Source organism: Asterias rubens, chromosome 5, assembly GCF_902459465.1.
Source record: "Asterias rubens chromosome 5, eAstRub1.3, whole genome shotgun sequence".
NCBI lineage: Eukaryota > Metazoa > Echinodermata > Asteroidea > Forcipulatida > Asteriidae > Asterias > Asterias rubens.
In genome coordinates this window covers 8,519,612-8,539,463 of record NC_047066.1, presented here as the reverse complement: position 1 = coordinate 8,539,463, position 19,852 = coordinate 8,519,612, and the positions used below count along the sequence as shown (strand labels likewise).

General features: G+C 38.7%; 1 protein-coding gene across 1 annotated transcript; it reads left to right on the top strand.

Moving 5' to 3' along the window:
- Positions 1–515: 515 nt before the first annotated feature.
- On the top strand, positions 516–14,935 carry LOC117290685 (probable serine/threonine-protein kinase kinX). The gene is made up of 17 exons (XM_033772206.1): positions 516–804; positions 1,433–1,565; positions 2,298–2,689; positions 3,336–3,412; positions 3,909–4,015; positions 4,731–4,781; positions 4,965–5,052; positions 5,653–5,732; positions 5,924–6,076; positions 6,655–6,781; positions 7,856–8,020; positions 8,661–8,792; positions 9,454–9,522; positions 9,940–11,700; positions 12,345–12,649; positions 13,147–13,223; positions 14,184–14,935. The coding sequence occupies exons 1-17, from the start codon at positions 720–722 to the stop codon at positions 14,222–14,224; spliced, it is 3,843 nt and encodes a 1,280-aa protein (XP_033628097.1). The 5' UTR covers positions 516–719; the 3' UTR covers positions 14,225–14,935.
- The last annotated feature ends 4,917 nt before the right edge of the window (positions 14,936–19,852 follow it).

The window sequence follows — 19,852 nt, the reverse complement described above, 5'->3', positions numbered from 1 at the left end:
CGTTAAAGTATTTTTATTTTAATCACAGTTTCAAAAATGGCGATATGCGAACAAATATATACTGGCTTAGATGGGCCTTATGATCATATAACAAGGCGTCTGATTGGTCACTACAGTATTTTGCCCCCTTCGTAAAAAAATGTGCTTATTTCTTGTTGAGGTACGTTTTTTGTCTTTGAAAACTATCGGCAAAAAAAAACATTTTAAGGCCCTTGCATAATCTATGTACTATCATAACACATTTCTAGTAATTTATTTTTAATAAGATGATTCAGATCATCTGAAATACCGTTAAAAGTTGTGGCTTAGTTTGACGTTTTTTACAACACACGCGTTGAGTGCTGCTGAAATGACAACCAATCAAAACCATCCTTTCACAATGTAACTGACAAGCACGTGTATCTGTTATTATATTTAGTCTGACACCCAAACAACCCAAGTTTTTCAACACAGTGATATCCTTAGAATAGTCTAGGTGTTAGTCGTATTAGTTAATGCGGAAAAATCATGTTGCAACAACTAACATGAAAACATGTGCGATTCGACGCGAAAAGTAACTGAACTGCGTACACATATCACTACACTAACTAAGTTTTAAAAACATGACAACAATGATCATAACTACAGCCTAGACTTGGTTTCTAAAGGATCACTTGTAATATCGGAACTGTTTTCTCAACTTTTTAGTCAGATTATATTAATGCCAATCCAATGAGCGGATGAGCCTGAAAATGGAAAAGAAGGCCCAACATTTTGTCCGCCTGCTGGCCAAAAAACTTGTTGAAAATGAACATGCAAAAAAAGGTAAAGTGAAAAAAAGTGGTTTCTAGTGTTTTTCTTAATATTTATAATCAGAAAAGGATGTTCTATGTTTACTTCTTCATTGCAAGTGTCAATTATTGTTTCTTAAAAATTCCATACATAAAATTGATTATTCTGTTTCTAATTTTCGATCGATAATCAATGACAATACAATGATATTGATAATCGTATTTTGATCCAAAAACCCTTCATATCCATGCCCTCCATCCTCGCTCTCCCAACGATTATTGCAACTAATCGTGCTATTTGTCAAGTACTCGGCAAAGTCCATCTATTCTAAACTTAAATTAAAGGAATAAAGTTGAATACATTGTGATGACTCTGCAGCAGCAGAGATTCTGTCCCCCCTGTATCCGTATACAACAAACGACAAATTGTGTGTAAAATTTCTTCTGATTCGCCAACTGTGTAACCCGTGTAATTCAATAGAATCATAATCATGTTAATCAGCTGTGCACAGAATTGTAACTATAGACAATATATTTTTACTTTGTAATACCATTCTAAGTCTAACTTTAATGTCACTGACTCAAAACAGACGGCTACAAATATCGCATAACCTGATTGTGTGAAGTTTTATACACAAATTACAAATTTTTTGTTTTGACAGATCAAATTCCAGAAGCACAAGAAAATGCAGAACTCAAGAAAGGATTTCGGAGAGCTTTGGACAACCTGCCGAAGACTCCTCTCAAAATTGAACTCCAGAAGAATGCAGCAACATACTTCAGAAAACTAGAAGTGTAAGATTTATATTCCGGGCGGTGATCATATTTAGGAGCTTGTCGTAGTGTCCTGGCAGAGTGCATCCCATCAGCCAGATCCAATTCTGGTGGCAGTCAGAGTCATGTGAATGTGGGTTCAAATCCCCGCCTGGCCAGCTGAGATGTTTGTGTCCTTGCGCAGGGCACAATCCCATAAAATTGCTTCTTTCAAACCCAGGTGTAGAATTCGGAATGTTCGAGCACCGTAATATTTGTTGAAAAAATCATCAAAATGTGGGTTCACATCCCGGCCTGCAAGACTTGAAGTTTAGGTTGTTTTAAAAAGCAAGGCACTTGACCATAAATTGCTTCTCCTAACTAGGTGTATCAATGAGAACCTGAGAAGGTTTAGAGGGTAGACTCCATAGCGCTCATTTAAAACGGTTTGAGGTCTTCCCAGGGAGTTGAGAAAGTTTGAGGAATGATTAACCCAGGATTATTATTAATTATAATCATGGTCACTGGTAATGGATGCAGCAAATTATTCAAAAAAGTAAGAGAGGCGCCTAATTTCATAAATCATGTAAGCTTAAAACTTGCTAAGCACAGAAACATCTTGCTTAACAGGAACTGGTTACCAGTCAAGATTCGATAAAGTTTACATTGTTGCAGGATAGCATCTTTATGAATCACAACCAGTGAAGTGACGTTGTGAGCTTTTATGAAGTTTGGATTGCTAATGTTGAATTTGATCTCTTGTTAACATTTCAGGTTGACAAGAAATAGCAGCAATGTCAACAGTAAAGAGTCGCCGAGACAAAAGGAAGGAAAGCCCCAATCTGAAGCTCGGAAAACCAAAGATGGAAAGAAAAAAAACGGAAAATCTAAGGATGTTACAAACACTCCGCTCAGTCAAAAAAGCAGTGAGAAGATAATGCTTAAATCAGCAGAGAGGCAAGCAGTCTTAATGAGCAGCTCAGGTGAACTTCTTACTCATGGTGAAGAAGATGATATTGTTGCCATGGAAACTCATCCCAAGATGGTGACAGATGCTAAGCAAAGACGAGGAGAAGGGTTTGCTTTTAATGTTTATGCAACTGATTCTACGAGTGAGACGATGGATGAACTCGTCAAACTTCCAGCGAAAAAGAAGATAAGACTAGGTGATGAAAGTTCCTTAAACTTTGAGGAGTTAGAGGGCAGTTTGAGGGAGGGCAATTGGGGATGGGCAGAAGGCCGGGAGTTTGAGAGGGCAAGGCCATTTTCATTTTTAGCCATTTTCTTTTTTAGTAATGTCCTCTCTAGTGGAAAATATTTAACTCTACTGGAAACTTTTGAAGGGGCACCAAGGCCAAGACCAATGCAGCAGAGGTTGTGGCCTCCCACGGCCTGGGGCAGGGGAACAAATAATTTCTTGATAGTTTTCCTAATGAGCCGATAATTTGTGTACACATGTAAGGAAGAGGTCAGGATGAGAAGCGACAATTTCATTCCAGAGAAATTTTACTTTCCCAGAGAATTTTTTTTTAAATGGGGAGTATGACGTCACTGGATAACATTCAGGTCTTTCAGCATTCCAAGCTCGGACATATTTTTGGGAAGAAAACAAACTTTGAAAGTGGGGGGGGGGAGAGCTTAAGAAGCAACTATAATGAACTGAAAGTAAGTGCTGAAATTGGGTATAAAGGTAATGTTGAATATTTAACAAATGCACAATTTTTTTTTGGGGGGGGGTGGGCAGGACTCATTGTTGTGTTTCACCCTTTTTGTGTTTTTACACACTTCTTTATGTATTTTGTTCTTCTTCAGCCCCTCACGCTTACAACTCACTGTGCCAAGGCAAGAGCTTTAGTGATTTTCTTAAGACTCTACACCACGATGGCAAGGTAAATAAAATAGTTTAAGTCACCAGAAGTTAGTTGCAGAAATTTCTAGAGCCCCTTTGGAAAATTTGTAACACGACAGTTTCCTTTTTCAGGATGAACCAACGATGGATAACCTAAACCCTTTCTAAAGCGAGAAAACTTTGATTAATTTTGGAAAATCAGAAAGTCTATGGGAAACTGTTGATGGGGGCACCAAGGCCAAACCCCAGGGGCAATAGAGACCATGGCCTCTGTGTAATTCCAGGCCCTGATTAACAAAAGTTAATTGCAGGAATTTCTAGAGCCACTGCAGCTGATTTCACGAAACGCTAGGATTAATCCTATCTCGAGTTAGGACGAGTAACACGTCCTAACTTAGGATGGGTTCAACGCATCCTGCGTGTTTGGATATGAAACTGAACCCGTCCCAAGTCCTAAGACTTATCCTAAGTTAGGAAGAGTTTGGTGAAATCGACCGCTGGAAACTTTGTGACTCAACAGTTTTCTTTTTTTTCAGGATGAGCCAGCAATGGATAACCTAACCCTTCTAAAGCAAGAAATCTTGACTGGTTTTGGATCATCGGATATCAGGGTTCTCACTCGCTGCGAAGCTAACTGCCTCAGGTGAAGACACCTACTATTTATATGCAAAACAATGGACCGGGGATGTACCTTAATTGTTGATTTGCTTTTTTTGAGTCGGGAGTATTTTACTTTAGTACCCAAACAATCCAGTCTGTTTTATGTGAGAGGTTTTAGTGTTTTACTTTTTAAAAATATTCCTTAAAAGTATACCTTTGGTTTGTAACCATCTGATTGGGTTAATCCTTTTTAAATGTAGATGTACACTGTTCACAAGAAAACTCACCTGTGAACATTTTATTTAAAAACTTGTTTTTTTTATATCGCCAAAAATGTGCAAAGCAATCTTAGTCCATGCAGGATGAATAATCCATAAATTAAATACAAAATCTGAGAATTTTTGTTTCAAATCAAGCAGTCTTGGATTAAAATATTTAGAGTCCCTGTCTCTAAAAACTATGTTCCTTTGAAGAGAATTGTTCCTTAAAATTGTTTCTCAGAATTTTATACATTATTTCACCTGCAGTGCTTTTGTACCAAATAAGCTTTTCGTACCAATTAATATGCTTTTGTACACCCTCCTTTTTAACGCACCTGTAGCATATTTTAACAGGAACTGTGTGGAGATTTGTGGGTTTTTTTTACGACGAATCTCCAATTTTTCTACCCTACTCCAAGTTATGCTTCTTTAAGTTGATGCTTGATTATTTGCTTGACATGTTTGTTTTTCTAACATTTTGATTGTTGATCTTGGTAGTGGCATCATTACTGTGGCTGATGAGGCACTGGATGTAAAAGACATGGCGAGGTGAGTCATTGTGGAAGAAATTTCTCCGTTCGAATAAGGAAGATTTGAAAGAAATATATAAGTAAAGTAATTTGTAATATAATCTTCAGGTTTTAAGAATTTACATTGTTGGGGGCTCAAAATGGGGAAGTATATAAATTTTAACCCACAAATGGTTTTTCGTTTCGTTTTGTTTGTCAACAGGATGAAGGAAGTCCAGGAGTTCATTCTTAGCTTCTTATTGTGGGTCAAGACACAGCACGAAGCCCTCAGCCCAGACCAAGACGAACACGTAAGGAAGAATTCTCTACTTGAATTTCCAAGTATTTTGTAGGTGGGGTAGGGGGGGGGGCGTCATTGATTTAACCAAAAGACAATAAACATCTCATAAAATGCACCAGGAATTGTTGTTCTTTTTCAAGAAATATGGAATGAACCCTTGGCCATGAAACATGTCAGCCATGGTATGATGAAGTCTTGGACTTGCTTTCTCTATGCCAAAGTACAACCATAATCAATGGAAACAGCCTATCAAATCGTACCCCTGGTCGGCCCAACAAAAAGAATATGTTGTGGAATTACACAACAGAGAAAACGCAATGACACAATAATTTAGAGAATTATTTCCAGTTCACTTTGGCCTTCTTTGTTACGGTTCCAAACTAACCATAGCACATTGAGTGCACCCTACACAAAGGAATGTCTGGGGGCTGTTACACGTCTACCGAAAGCAACCATGGACAGTGTTTTTGTTTTGTTTTTAAACGTGTCCATCCGACTTCCATTTTTGTGTAAAAATTTGTTCTGATATACCTGACTGTCGGCATTAACTGGTTACAACTATGTTACGTGACTGCACAAACAATATTTATATTTCTCATTTGTGTAACAGTCTCATTCCTTGAGCAACTTTGAAGACTTAGCAGCGGCCATGTTGTCCATCTACGTTGACCTCAGCATCATCTTATCAAGGTAAATAATGCATTTTTCTTCTTCAATCTCGGTGCCTATGGGGAAATTTCTTGTCTTTTTCTGCAAAGCACGTTGTCCAGAGAAAGTGGAATGCTGAAATGTATTGTATGTCATTTTAGAGTATTTAAAATGTAAAGTTGAATAAAATATTTTCCAATAACTGATTTTGTTGGTATTTCAATCATCGACAGACAAAGCGACGATAAAGGCGTGTCAGCTGGAAGAAACGCCCTGTCGAAGATTCTGCTCTTTGTGGGCCACACCCCGATGCATCAATTGAATCTCCTTTTACAGGTGACATCACCAACGACCGAAGATTGCCAGTTCATGGTTCCTATCTACAAGTAAGTAGATGGATTTCACATGAGGTGAAAGGCTGAGACAGACGTAAAGCTGTTGGTCGCGTATGCTGTGTAACACACATAAAAGAAACCAAGTGCACTTTTCAAAAAAAAGAAAAGGGGTTTGCCCTGGTGTTTCTGGATTCGATTGGCAGCATATTGTGCCACAGCACCTTGTTAACCATAACATGAATAGGTGTAGGTCTCATAATTCAAACGTAGTCCCACATACAATGTACCTCGCAGGAAAAATACTGTATGTTATATAAGAAGCCACCATTATTATTACTATCAGAAAGAGCTGAGCAGGCCAATCTGTTCTCTCCCAAATGTAACATTTTTGCAGATCGACATTTCAGAATACTTTTTGACAATGGTAAAAATGATTCAAATATCAAGTAATAAACCACAAGGGAAATTGACTGGGTAAGTTTTAAATAATTTTTGGTTGAATACAGACAACTTTTACTAGAGCGGTATTTGAACCACAGACCTCCCGTTTAACAAGCCGGCGCTCTATAGCAACTGAGCTATCTATCCCTAATGTTAAAATCAATTATTCAATCAATCTTTGCCTATAGACACATGTTGAGCAAGGTACCAACAGAGATGACCAATGAGCTATTGATTAAGTACCTCTATGCAGTCAGGTTCAGCCACGAGATCCTGAAGATACAAGAGAAGGAATTGTTGGATGACATCATCAGCGTAAGTCATTTATGTCTCCCTTGACAAGGTTCTAAAGTCACAAGTCCCATCCCCAAAAATGCAGCTAAGCAACGCACAACAAGTTGTGAATAGCAGTTCTCTTGAAGATGAGCAGAGTACACTGTTTGAATCGAGAGACCACAGCTGATCTTTTTTAGAGCCAACACTCTCCCACTAAAGCGAATCACCCATGGTTGTACCAACAATATACTATTTATTTTTATATAACACCCAAGTAGATCCTTGCCATTTGATTGGAGGATTGTCCGTCACGTGATAGCAAATAAAAGTACCATTGCACGCTGAGTCACTCGCCGTGCTTTTTCGTTCCATCCGAAAAGTACCATTGCACGCTGGCAGCGTGCAATGGTACTTTTCGGATGGAACGAAAAAGCTGAGTAAAAACATCACTGCGTGCGCGTGTCTTTGGTAACGCAGCAGGTGTTACTGCAAGAAGGCATAGTAAAATTACTAGCATTCGGCTTCTGCAGTTGAAATTGTTTGTTTTGAAAGTTGTATCTTTCAATCAAAATGACAAAGATCTACTTAGATGTTATATAAAACAAATAATGAATGTTTTTCATTCGTGCAATGGTGCGAATATGTTCATTCGTTGAAAGCTGGAATGTTCCATTCAACTCGGCTCCGCCTCGTTGAATAGAACATTCCATCTTTCAACTCATGAACATATTCGCACCATTGCACTCATAAACATTCATTATGTGTATAATAGCTTCTTCCTATTGATGCACACCATGCATAGCTCCAAAAAATAAACACATCGAGTAGTTGTGTATACAAAATGTACGTTATGTTCAATGTAGTTCTTGCATAATGTGCGCGAAAATGACGACTACTTTCTTTCACAAGAAACTTGCTAGTGATTTTACACATGAAGTACTAGGATTTGAAACAATATTTTGGAATATCGTTGAAATGTAATTTCATTCTCTGCAATATAATCAAACTTGCAACATGTCATATATTCATAGTGAAATTTCTCTAAGGATTTCTTGGTACAGTAGAAAATCTTGTCAAACCATATTATTTATTTATCCCAAATGACACCTTTAGGTCGCTTTGACGGCAGAACCATCTGAGGAGTTCCTCCAGTGGATGTTCAGCACAGCCCCCAGCGTCTACAGAAGCCTCCCTGAACCGGTCAAGAATAGACAGGCCCCCGTTGTGGAACATCTTATCAAGCAAGTCACCAGAGAGTACATGGATACGTTACTAGATGTGAGTTCAGTGTTTTGGCTGGTTGGTACTGAGTGGGGTTAAAGAGTTATGATATTGGCTTGTCGAGGCTGAGGGGTGTTGTTCACCGTATACGGACTGTGGATGTGTAACTCTGTTGCAGCCACAGGAGAAAGTGGCCAGGTGCTCCTGGTATCAGTTGAATTGGGTCAATAGCTCAAATCAGTAAAGCGTAGCCCTGGCCTTGAAGTGGCCATCCGGCCTTGTGATGTCAGGCGATCTCTCATTTCAATTTTTTTTTATTTTTTTATATTTTTTTTTATGTTTAAGTTCAGAGACCTTTATTTTTGTAAAAGTATCCTGACTTCTGATATAGAACAAATAGCAAGACAGAATCTCAAAAAGAAATCTACACAGTAAGGTAGATATACCAGTATACACATTGTGTTACCGCAAACTGATTATACATGTTCATTAATACCTCGCCATGCAATATGCACAAAACCATTTTAGTTTTCACATTCGATTTAATTTTGCCCTCAATCTCAGCAATTAACAACTTAATCAAGTTAGTTGGATTGTCCCTAAAGCAGACAAATCAGAATCAGGTAACAAGATTATTTTATCCGCGGGCCACTCAACACAAACAAATTGATTTGAATGGATTTTGCATTGATGATAGATCGCGTCCGACGTGGAAAATGAGAGTCAGTCGCTGTCGTATGAGACCAGCCAAGAAAGCAAGGAGGAACCAGTGGGGGCGCTGTTCTTCACCGATACGGAACGAGATGAGGATTTGGCAAGACAAGTAGATGTAAGTCTGGCTCTGTGGGAAGTTGTTTAATAAGCTCTTGCCTGTAAGACTCTATTTTGGCCTCGATTTTGTAAGGCTATGTTTGGATTTGTCGTATTTGTGTTGAAGGTCAGAATTTGAAAAGCTGTTGAATTCAAAACAAAGGAAAATCTTTTAAAAAATGGAGGAACATGTTTTTTCCTGTGTCATAATTTGAAGTCATGCAAACATTTTTTTTAAATCAATATCAAATGATTTGTGGGTTTGTTTGTATGTTTATTTCATTTAATAATTTGTTTAAGTTTTGATGATGAATTGATCTATAAACAGCAGTTTATTAACAACAACCAAACAATGACCCTACCTTCAAGCACTGTGCACTCGGTATCAGGATACAGTACACTAACCAGTATATTTTTGGAGTTGGAATTGAAAGCAACAGTTCTTTTTAGAAGCACTCCAACCCATTTAGAGATAGTCATTACAATTACGTGGTGTTACCGCAAACCTTTCCATATCGATTTTCCACCACGCAAAGTTTCAAATCCTACTTAATATATTTTTGTGAAAAATTTTAATTTTTTTCCAAGGGCTAAATACGATGCCTAATTACTGTTTTGTTTTTCTCCTTTTCTCGTGAAAACTGACATTTTTGTAACTTTTTGTTGGTGTTTTGTTACAGTCAGATGCAGAATCGGTGGATGCAATGCACAGCCATCTGGACACACTCTTGGGCGAAATTGATAAAGCGGTACGACACCACTGTGAACAATTACCTTGATATTAATAATACTAATAGTGGCTTCTTATAAAGCGATCATATTCATCACTCAGTGATGCTCAAGGTGCTTCAAGATTCAGTATTTACCTGCAATGTATGTTGGGATTTTTATGAGAAAAACCTGGACTTTCAAAGACTTGACTCCACAAAATGCCATGCCAGATTAGTTCACGACATAAAAGGAAAACCATGCAATTTCGAGGGTGTTTGTGTGGATCGTTACATTCTGCTCTTAAAACATCTTTCTAACCAAATGCATTTTATAACAAATGGTTTCAAATGCTTTTCATAGACAAACTCGCCCCATCCAAGGCAACGTGTCCCTTTAAACCACAGTAGTCGTAATGAAACTGTAGTTAACTTTTCCCTCTTGTTTCTTTGTAACAGTCTTCGAGCGATGGTGATAGTGATGGTTCAGATGAGGATGTCCGCAATACAAGAGCAGGTCTGTCACAGAGGAATCTATCTCACAGGTCTTCCGAATCCAAAGATGACGACAGTGACCTCGAGATAATAGACATAGACACCAGCGCCGGACTCGATCCAAGGCTATCCGAAACCTTGAGTCTTGAAGAGCAGAGGTACAGTTCGATGACAGCTGCCAAAGACAAGAAGACGCCACCGAGTCGATCATCAAGGAAAGTCCCAAGGAGGGATTCTGGAAGCAGCCAAAAGAGCCCAGCAAGAAACGCAGAAGGAAAAAGTTCGGGGGTCGAAGGAGACAGTGATGTTGTCCTCGTTGAAGCAGAGTTGCAGGTTGATTCAGACAAAGAGAGCTTTACTACAGCCAAGGATAACTTGGACACCACCAAGGAGTCCATTAATGTAGAGGTTGATGAAGAGATTACTTTTAGATGGAAGAGCAGTCGTTCTGGTGGTGACAATAACGAGGACCAAATGGAGGAGGAGGGGGAGGAGGATGCGGATGAGGAAGACATTGAAGATGTAGAAAGAGACGGTGACGATGAAGATAGTTGTGATGAAGCAGACGGTGAGAATGAGGAAGATGAGACGTTGGAGTTGGAGCAACCCTCTAAGGAGATGTCAACCGAGCTAAGCATTCCGAGTCCAAAGAAGTCTCAAGAGGGCGTCAAGGACATCGCCAAGAAGCAAGAGCAGTCTCCGGATGAGGCGCCCAGGAGTATGCATCTCAGATCGATGGATGCTGGGACCTCTGGCCAAGGTCAGCAGTCCAGCCTCCTGAGCTTCTTCTCTCCCGTCAGGCATCTCAGTGAAGGACAAAGGAAGGATTTTAAGGAGCCCGCCATTGACAAAGTGGACATGGAGGAAGTCGAAGTGATACCAGATTCTTGTGATTCTGGACAGGATGAGAAGAGCAGTAAAGATGTGAGAGTCACTCCTGAGAGACGGATGAAGAGCTTGAAGGCTTTAGAAGGCGACAGAATCAACTCGGAAAAGACTTTACCGGACAAAGCAGTATCTCAGAGTGCTAAGGGTAAACGGCTCAGGAGTCCAGTCAGAGAGAGAAAGTCTCGATCCGATCAGAAAGTAAAAAGAGGCAAGAAACCGATTAGTTCCTCCAGCGAAGGGGAAGTAGACCCAGCACTGTTTCTCTCCCCTGTTGTTTTGTTAGACAAAGTAGATGCGATTCAATCAATGATGAATCCTTCCGTTATTGAAGATGCTGTCTCGGAGGGCATCAGGCGTATCAGAGCTGAATGTGTGACCTCGCCGTCTGACCTCAAGGCACAACCGACCACCAGATCGTCAGCGTCCAAGCTCAGCCTGTCTAAACGGAAGGCTCTAACCATCACAGGTGGTGTGAAGAGCAAGACGGTGGCTAGTGATACTCCAAAGCAGCTGTTCAAGCGGGCTGGAGAGGCTTCAACCCCGGCAGACAAAGCTTCTGGCATGTCCGCCAAGAAACAGGGGGTATCCCCATTGAGCCCATCCAAGGTCAAAAGATTGGCGGCGTTTGGCGACACGTACCGCTTGCTGGCCGGTATCTCTCCCGAAAGCCAGATAGATTCAGGGTCAGAGCCTGCTTCACAGTCGAGAACCCCGCCCAAGAGGGCTAAGCTGAGACCCAAGGATCTTGGGGAGGTGTTCGCTGCAGACACGTTGAGCCATAAACGAAGTGGCAAGAAGCAGGTGATGGATATCCAGCCAATGTCAGAGTCATCCCAGGTAAAGCAGACAACTAAGATTGTTATAGCAAATGGGTCTTCAATAGTCTCTTGCCACAAATCTTAAAAGGCTATTGAAGCCTCAAACTTGTTTTTCATGTCGGCCCTTGTACCCCTTAAAATGTTCCTACTTTTTTCCAAGGACCAAATATAAATAATTCATGGAATTCCCAAGTTCTTAAATTTGAAATTGGCTAACTAACCCTACCTACCCACATGTTCCGATTAGGCACTGGCCGAAATCCAACAACGCTGTCTATGCTATCTCAACACTTGGGTTTGTGATACTACAAGATTGATTGGTGAAAAAGCATAGAGTTGTTAAACGTCGAGATAGCATTACCAAAGCCATTAAATCCAAGCAAAGATGGAGGATATTTGATTTGAATCCATTTCAATTGAAGGATATAGCAGAAAAATCTAGGAAAATTGCTACTGATAAACTTCCGTCCCCCATCAATTTTCAAAATGTCACAGGTAAAAATAGATTTGACATCCCGTCCCCGGGGGACCTCCGACTCTGAAGTCGAGCGACTTTCTGCTGGACAAACTCCGCTCACAGAAAAATCTAGGAAAATTCCTACTGATAAATTTTCGTCCCCCAATCACAAATAAATTAATATCTGTTCATTATGATTTTATCAGGGAAGCATTGACTCTGGACAGGGCAGCAACACCCCAAGTCAGAGGAGCTTAGCGAAGAAGCCTCAAACCCCCTTGACGCAGAGCAAGAGGATGTTGGTTAAATCTGCCTCGCCCCAGGAGAAATCTGCCTCACCCCAGCAGAAATCTGCCTCGCCCCAGCAGAAATCTGCCTCGCCCCAGAAGAAATCCCCCTCGCCCCAGCAGAAATCCGCCTCGCCCCAGGAGAAATCCGCCTCGCCCCAGCAGAAATCTGCCTTGAAGCTCAAAAAGACAAAGAAGACGGAAAGCTCTGTCCCAGAGAGCAGGTATTATTATACCTTCCTTTTGGATGATTCTTACTAGAGTGAACATGGTCGCGAGGCCAGTGATTTTAGCATCAGGCCAGTAAACACTTAAACCGTACAAGTTGGGGAAATTTTGTGGGTCTAAAAAATACAAATGTCTTTCAATTGAGTATTGCAGCATAATCCCCCCAAAAAACTTGATACATGTTCTTTTTAAAAAGTGTACAACCAAACACTACAGTAAAAAGGAAAGAAGAAAAAAAAAAAATTCATGAAGATTGCAAAAAAACCAAAAAAAAACAAGAAGGCGAGTCTAAACAATTATTTGTTTACAAAATTATCTGAGTGAGTATTATCCGAGTGAGCAATTATAGTTAAGTGTCTTGCTCAAGGACACAAGTGTCACGACCGGGATTCGAACCCACACTCTGCTGAACAGAAACACCAGCCATGGCTAGACATGACTGTTTCCTTCACATGCCAACTTATCATCCTATTATTTCATTTCATGTTTCTAGGTCAGATCCGGCAGGCGCAACGAAGGGCGCCCTCAAGAGAAGAGCGTCTCTCCCAGCATCTAAGACGACCAAAACACGTAAGTCGGCAATGCATCCACATTTTTGCTCTTTTTCATTTAATTTCATTTGATTAATTCTGGTTGTGAAGTCAAGGACTCTCAGAAAAGCGACATGAGAAGAAAAAGAAGGAAGTTTCAGTGTTAGATTTGGAAGGAAAACCAACGCAGTCAAGTAGGGACTGAAAACCTACTCCACATAGTGCCCCCGGCAAGTGTCAAGACCACGAATCCACTATCTGCTGATCAGAAACACACAAGCTTGAGTTTACTTGTGCTTGAATGCTCAGTGACGAAACGCCACTAAAAAATATATAATTTAAACAATGCACAGATCACTGTTGCTAATTGTTCATTGTCACAATGTTAGAAGGCCAATTAGAGACAAGTACAATTCCCTTGAACAATAAAACCGTAAACTATTCTCCATTGTTTCACTTATAGCCATTGGACACTTTCGGAACAGACTTTTTTTTACAGTTTACAGCTTTAAAAATAACTTACAGGGTTTACAGAAGGTAATGGTGAAAGACTTCTCTTGAAATATTATTCCATGAAATGCTCTACTTTTTGAGAAAACATTAAAACAATATCAACTCTCAATATCGAGAATTATGGATTTATTTTACACACATGTCATGACATGGCAAAGCGTGCAGAAACAAGGGTAGGTTTTCTCGTTTTTTTCTCCAGACTCCGACGACCAATTGAGCCTAAATTTTCACAGGTTTTTTAAATTTTATATATAAGTTGTGATACACGAAGTGTGGGTCTTGGACAATACTCGTTACCGAAAGTGTCCAATAGCTTTAAATGAATACTGAGTTTGAGTATACTTGTACAGGTTGGATGTACGGTATGTTTATTAGAAACTAGGAGAGGAATCTATCCACAAAACAAAGAAGTGCATTACTTTGAATCAATCTCAACGTTTTATAACAATTTGTAATTTTTTCCCTCTTTTTTGTTGTCTCCCTTTAGCCACAAAGGTGAGCAGAAAGTCTGTTGGGTCCAAGAAGTGAATTTTCTGTGAAGATTCATCCATGCTGCTTTTTAAATCTGTTTCTAAACTGAAGTCGCCCCAACAGATTTTGACCGTTCTCTGCAAGTTTACAAGTTGCCACAGTTTTTATACGCGTTAAAGAGATTTCTCGACCAGTTTAGTGTTATGGAATTCCTTTTTTTTGTTTTTAAAGACGGGAAGGTTTTTTTATATTTTATTGTTTTAAACTCTTTAGAGACCATGCGTTGCTTATCCTTGAACCTATCTACATTTAGTATCATCCACTGTGGTTTAAATTGGCAGATAACGATATCAGTATGCATGGTATGCACGAGCATGCGGCATAATGTCTCCTCGCTAAAAAAAAAAACCAATTCAACTATGAAAACAGTCGATTTTATTGTACAACCAGTTCTTCAAAATATAACAGCACTTTTTGTTTGATTCTGTTGGACTGAGCACTGCACCAGTAAACTGATTATTCTTTATATTGGAACATAATCAGAGTCCAACAGTTTGGGTGTTGAGTTACTGAATGGTGTTGGACTGAACTGATTATGCTTTACATGAGATCGGGCATACCACCGTATCAGAGTCCAACAGTTTGGGTGTTGAGTTACTGAATTGTGTTGGACTGGGGACTGCACTAGTACACTGATTATGCTTTACATGGGATCAGGCCTACCACCGTATCAGAGTCCAACAGTTTAGGTGTTGAGTTACTGTATGGTGTTGGACTGAGGACTGCACTAGTACACTGATTATGCTTTACATGGGATCAGGCATACCACCATAATCAGAGTCCAACAGTTTAGGTGTTGAGTTACTGAATGGTGTTGGACTGAGGACTGCACTAGTACACTGATTATGCTTTACATGGGATCAGGCCTACCACCGTATCAGAGTCCAACAGTTTGGGTGTTGAGTTACTGTATGGTGTTGGACTGAGGACTGCACTAGTACACTGATCATGCTTTACATGGGATCAGGCCTACCAGCGTATCAGAGTCCAACAGTTTGGGTGTTGAGTTACTGAATGGTGTTGGACTAAGGACTGCACTCGTAAACTGATTATGTTTTACATGGGACCAGGCATACCACCATGATCAGAGTCCAACAGTTTGGGTGTTGAGTTTTGTAAGTGAGAGGATCCTATTAAATCACTCCAGAACCCGTCGCGATTCTCTAAATTTAGACCCAATCATTGTCATTCATTGCAAATCATTCTCAAATATATAAAAATGATTATTTGATTAAAAATAAAATAAAAATCATCAATAAAGAAGACAAATTATATGAAGCTTAATTTTCACTAAATTATTGAATTTCATAAGAGTAAAGATGATTGTGGTGATATTTACACAAATTTGATTTTTTTATTTTGCTCAACAAAAAGTAACATAAGAAATCTGTTGATTTATCTGCATTTTATTATAAAAATCAATTGTGTTTGAAGCAATTCGGTCCTGAGCCGAGTTTCATTGAGCTTCTTAGACACTAAAAGTAAAAGTAAGCGTGAAACAATTATGCTTAGCAGAAGAAGGATTACCAGCCTAACTCCATGAGACATGTACCATTTGTGACCGGTATCCTACTCATGTTTGCTTAGCAGAAAAGTGTTGAGCATTATTGTCTCCTTCAGCAGCTCAATGGAATTTTGCTCCAGTTATCGAAGTACTAAATTAAAACAGAACTGTTCACGTTATACTCTGTGTCAACTTGAGATTGGTTTGTCATTTGTTTGTTTGGGGGTGTTGGTTCTCTTGTCCTCTGGTACTACGTTCCTATTATAAAGAGGTGTTTGCCTCTGTTACTGTTTAGAGTTGACTGTACAAAGGCGAGCTTAATGTAAGGAAGCAAAGACAACAAAAGTTTAGTTTTGATCTCGCAAGTCTGAAGTCCGAATATTGGTGGGGATTTTCACTATTTTTTGCGACTCCGATAAACAATTGAGCTTAAATTTTCCATGTTTGATGTATCATTTATTACAAGTTGGGTGACACAAAGTTTGGATACTGGTCTATGACAAACTAAGGTTGAGCGAGGCTTAAAGAATAAGAAGTCATTATGAATAATTAAGATTAAGTTTTTTTTATTACTTTATTATAGTTTTTTTTTTCAATTTGAACCATTGGTCATGTTTTAAGCCCGCAATTATACAAATAAAATTGACAAAACTTATATCTCATAGAATAATTTTTTTTAAAAACCACACACAAAAAAAGAAGGGGGAAAAAAAAGAAAAAAAATTGTATTAAATTTTAACCTACATTATCCACCACCACCAGTTTTTTTCCTAAGGTTAATTCAGCATTAGTTTATGTTTTAAAACAAATTGCATACAGATTATAGATGAGTGAAGTAAAACACTATGCCAGCTGTTAAATTAGTTTGACTGTTGATAAGTATTTTTTAACAAATTTAAAACAATGTCTGTCTAATTACACCATTGCTGATATGGTTGACAGAAACATAATAACAAATTACAAGACATGATTGATAGACCTAGATTTAATGATTAAAAAATTGTCTGAGGAATTCATTTTGACCTTGTTAAACCTTGATAAATTGGTTGACAAATATGCTCAGCAACTTAACAGCAATGGCAATTTGAATTGCTATACAGCTAAACATTGCTATCAACGCTTCCCTGCAATACTTATGCTTAACAATATTTTTCTGGTTAAGAGCTTTATGAAAGTGGACTCTGAAACGTTTTGCTCGGTCCAAATGTGTATCAGAAAAACTTGGCAAAAACAAAGAAAGCAAGATATGTATTCAATGATTAAAAAAACTTACAAATCATACTCTACTTATGCAAATGGGAGGTAATAGTTGATTTTGAAACATTTTGGGTTTTCCTGATTCACTCATAAATAAAAAATAATACAAATCATAAAACTAACTTGATAACCTGACTAATTATTACTACCAAGTTAACAGTCTACATATTTTTCTATTTTCTTATTTTTGGGGGTATTGCAGGATAATATAAAAATTAGGTAAATGAAATTTTATGATTCAGCATTAAAGAAGCATTCTTGACACACTTTTGCTGTAATAATTAGCCAGCATTTTTACAACATGGCCAATCCGATTTTGTAAAAATGTATCAAGAATGTGAAGAAAGAAACCCTTGAATTATGCAAAAACTGTTAACTTTGAATGATTAGCTATTTGTGAAAATGGTAACATTGGACACATCAACTTGTATCAGGGGGAAATGTGCACCGATAGCAACTTCAATATATATTTAGAAATGGTGAATTACATACAATACTATAAAAAAATTATCTTACGCTATCTACACAAACTTCATCTAAAACTTCATGTAAAATGATTTTTTTCTTACAGATTAGTCTGTACTTTTCCAAAAGCTTTTTTTAGCAAGTTCTTGTCCTGCCATTTTATCACTTTCTCGATACGAGTCAGTACATTATTAAATTACAAACGTATTCTTAAGTTTACACAAAACTATATCAACCAAGACTTCAAGGCACTTTAACGAGTCTCCACACAAATTAGTACGGAATGGAAATGGATACAAACTCAATCCGCAAGTTAAAGGAACACGTTGCCTTGGATCGGTCGAGTTGGTCTTTGAAAAGCGTTTGCAACCGTTTGTTATAAAATGCATATGGGTAAAAAGATGTTAAAGTAGAATACAATGATCCACACAAACATGTCTCGAAATTGCACGGTTTTTCTTTTACCTCGTCGACTAACACGGTGGGCCATTTATGGGAGTCAAATCTTTGACTCGCATAAATGGCCGACTGTGTTACATGTAGTTCCTAAAGTAAAAGGAAAACCACGCAATTTCGAGGCAAATTTGTGTGGATCATGGTATTCTACTTTTAAAACATCTTTCCAACCATATGCATTTCATAACAAACGGTTTCAAACGCTTTTTATAGACCAACTCGTCCGATCCAAGGCAATGTGTTCCTTTAATAACATTACCGTCACTAACACCCCCCCCCCTAATCAACGTCATTGATAGAGACTGACTGGTCTAGTCTCCAATCCCTCTGTTACTGTAGCACACACATAGAGTTATAAAACATAACCAGGGAGAAACACCTAACCTGCGCTGGCCCACCATGGGTTCAATTCCCTACAGGTTAAATAATAATACCTGGCTACTCATATAGCACTCAGGGCTGTGACGCTCATGGCACTTCAACATTTTTACTCCTGATCACTGGGCCTTAATTTATTCCTTAAACCATCTCAGCTCCCTGGGAGTATACAGCCTGTGCCGCCAAATATGTAGCGCACTAAGCTGATCAATCACAAGAACCAACTCTGCCCTCACAGGTACCCATTTACCCCTGGGTGGAGAGAAGCTTATGGTTAAGTGTCTTGCTCAATGACACAAGTGTCACGACCGGGATTCGAACCCACACTCTGCAAAACAGAAACACCACAGCTTGACTTCTGTCCTCGTATCCGCTCGACCACGACACCCCCATGTAAATTGCATATAAATTTCACCTTACAAAATCTTGTGTTACTCAATGGGTCTGCAGAATTTTCTCATTGGCCAAAAATAGACCTATTAGTTGTGTATCAAAATACCGCGCTGGTTGGCACGGCCGAATATTAGCAAAACATGAAACCCTGTTAAAAGATGTTGTGTCCATATTCAACATTTCTGCAAACTTTCAAAAAACAAAAAATAGGACCTATGATTGGTTGCTTCGTCTCCAACAAGATTAACACTAATTTTAAATATTTGTGTAACATTGTTACAAGTTGTTGTATCTGTTTTTGCTTTGCATTTACGGCTTCCCATAGTTTTCCAACCTTGGTAGACACAAAACTTGGGCTGTGATGTTAAAATAGAAAGGTATATGCTTCTTGTTCCATGTCACATGGTTTGGTGCGCCCTCTAGTTCTATTATATGTGTATAGCTTTATAATTTTCAGGGCCACACACTACACAAAAATACCTTTCTTTTGTCCAGTGACACTAACCTCCATATTGAGCGGTCCTTAGCAACACAAATGTAAAACTGGAACCACAAAAAAAATGCCAGTTAAAACAAAATTGGGGGGAAAAAAAACCTCTGAATTTTATGGAAAAAAAATGTGTACTTTTTGTTTCAGGTAGCAAAATTGATTAATCATTGTGTGGGTAATTTGACAACATTATTGTACTAAAACATTTTCCACCCATAAGATTGCAACTCAACCCAGGTATTACTCAAACTTTCAAGTATATTGGCTTAAAGAAAGAGATGATGTCAATTTTCTTGGTTTATATACATATTTAAAATGGCCATTAAAATTTACATCAATCAAAACCAGGCTGAGAGAGCAAGAACTTTTTTCCGCCAGTACAAAGTTGATAAATATTTTAGCCAAAGATAATTTTAAAAAACATTAACAAAGCCATTATCATAGTTATAGCATTTTGGATAGTCTTCCCTGTATACTTGTATGATCAATCATTGATATGATTACAAAGAACCAGACTAATGTATATCCCAGATTCCCAGTAAGCCTCAATTTCACCACATCCCAGTAGCCGGAAGGGGGGGGATACTTCTTGACCATCTTCAGACAGCAATTGGTGTAATTTATGCTACATGATATTGTGTTGAATTCCGTGCAATGTTTTTGCTGCGACTGAATCTACCAC

Excerpts from the sequence above, each read along its gene's own strand:
- LOC117290685 (XM_033772206.1), top strand. The coding sequence starts at position 720 with ATGAGCCTGAAAATGGAAAAGAAGGCCCAACATTTTGTCCGCCTGCTG. Across the intron at positions 805-1,432 it reads AAATGAACATGCAAAAAAAG|ATCAAATTCCAGAAGCACAA; the intron begins GTAAAGTGAAAA and ends TTGTTTTGACAG. Across the intron at positions 4,782-4,964 it reads GATGTAAAAGACATGGCGAG|GATGAAGGAAGTCCAGGAGT; the intron begins GTGAGTCATTGT and ends GTTTGTCAACAG.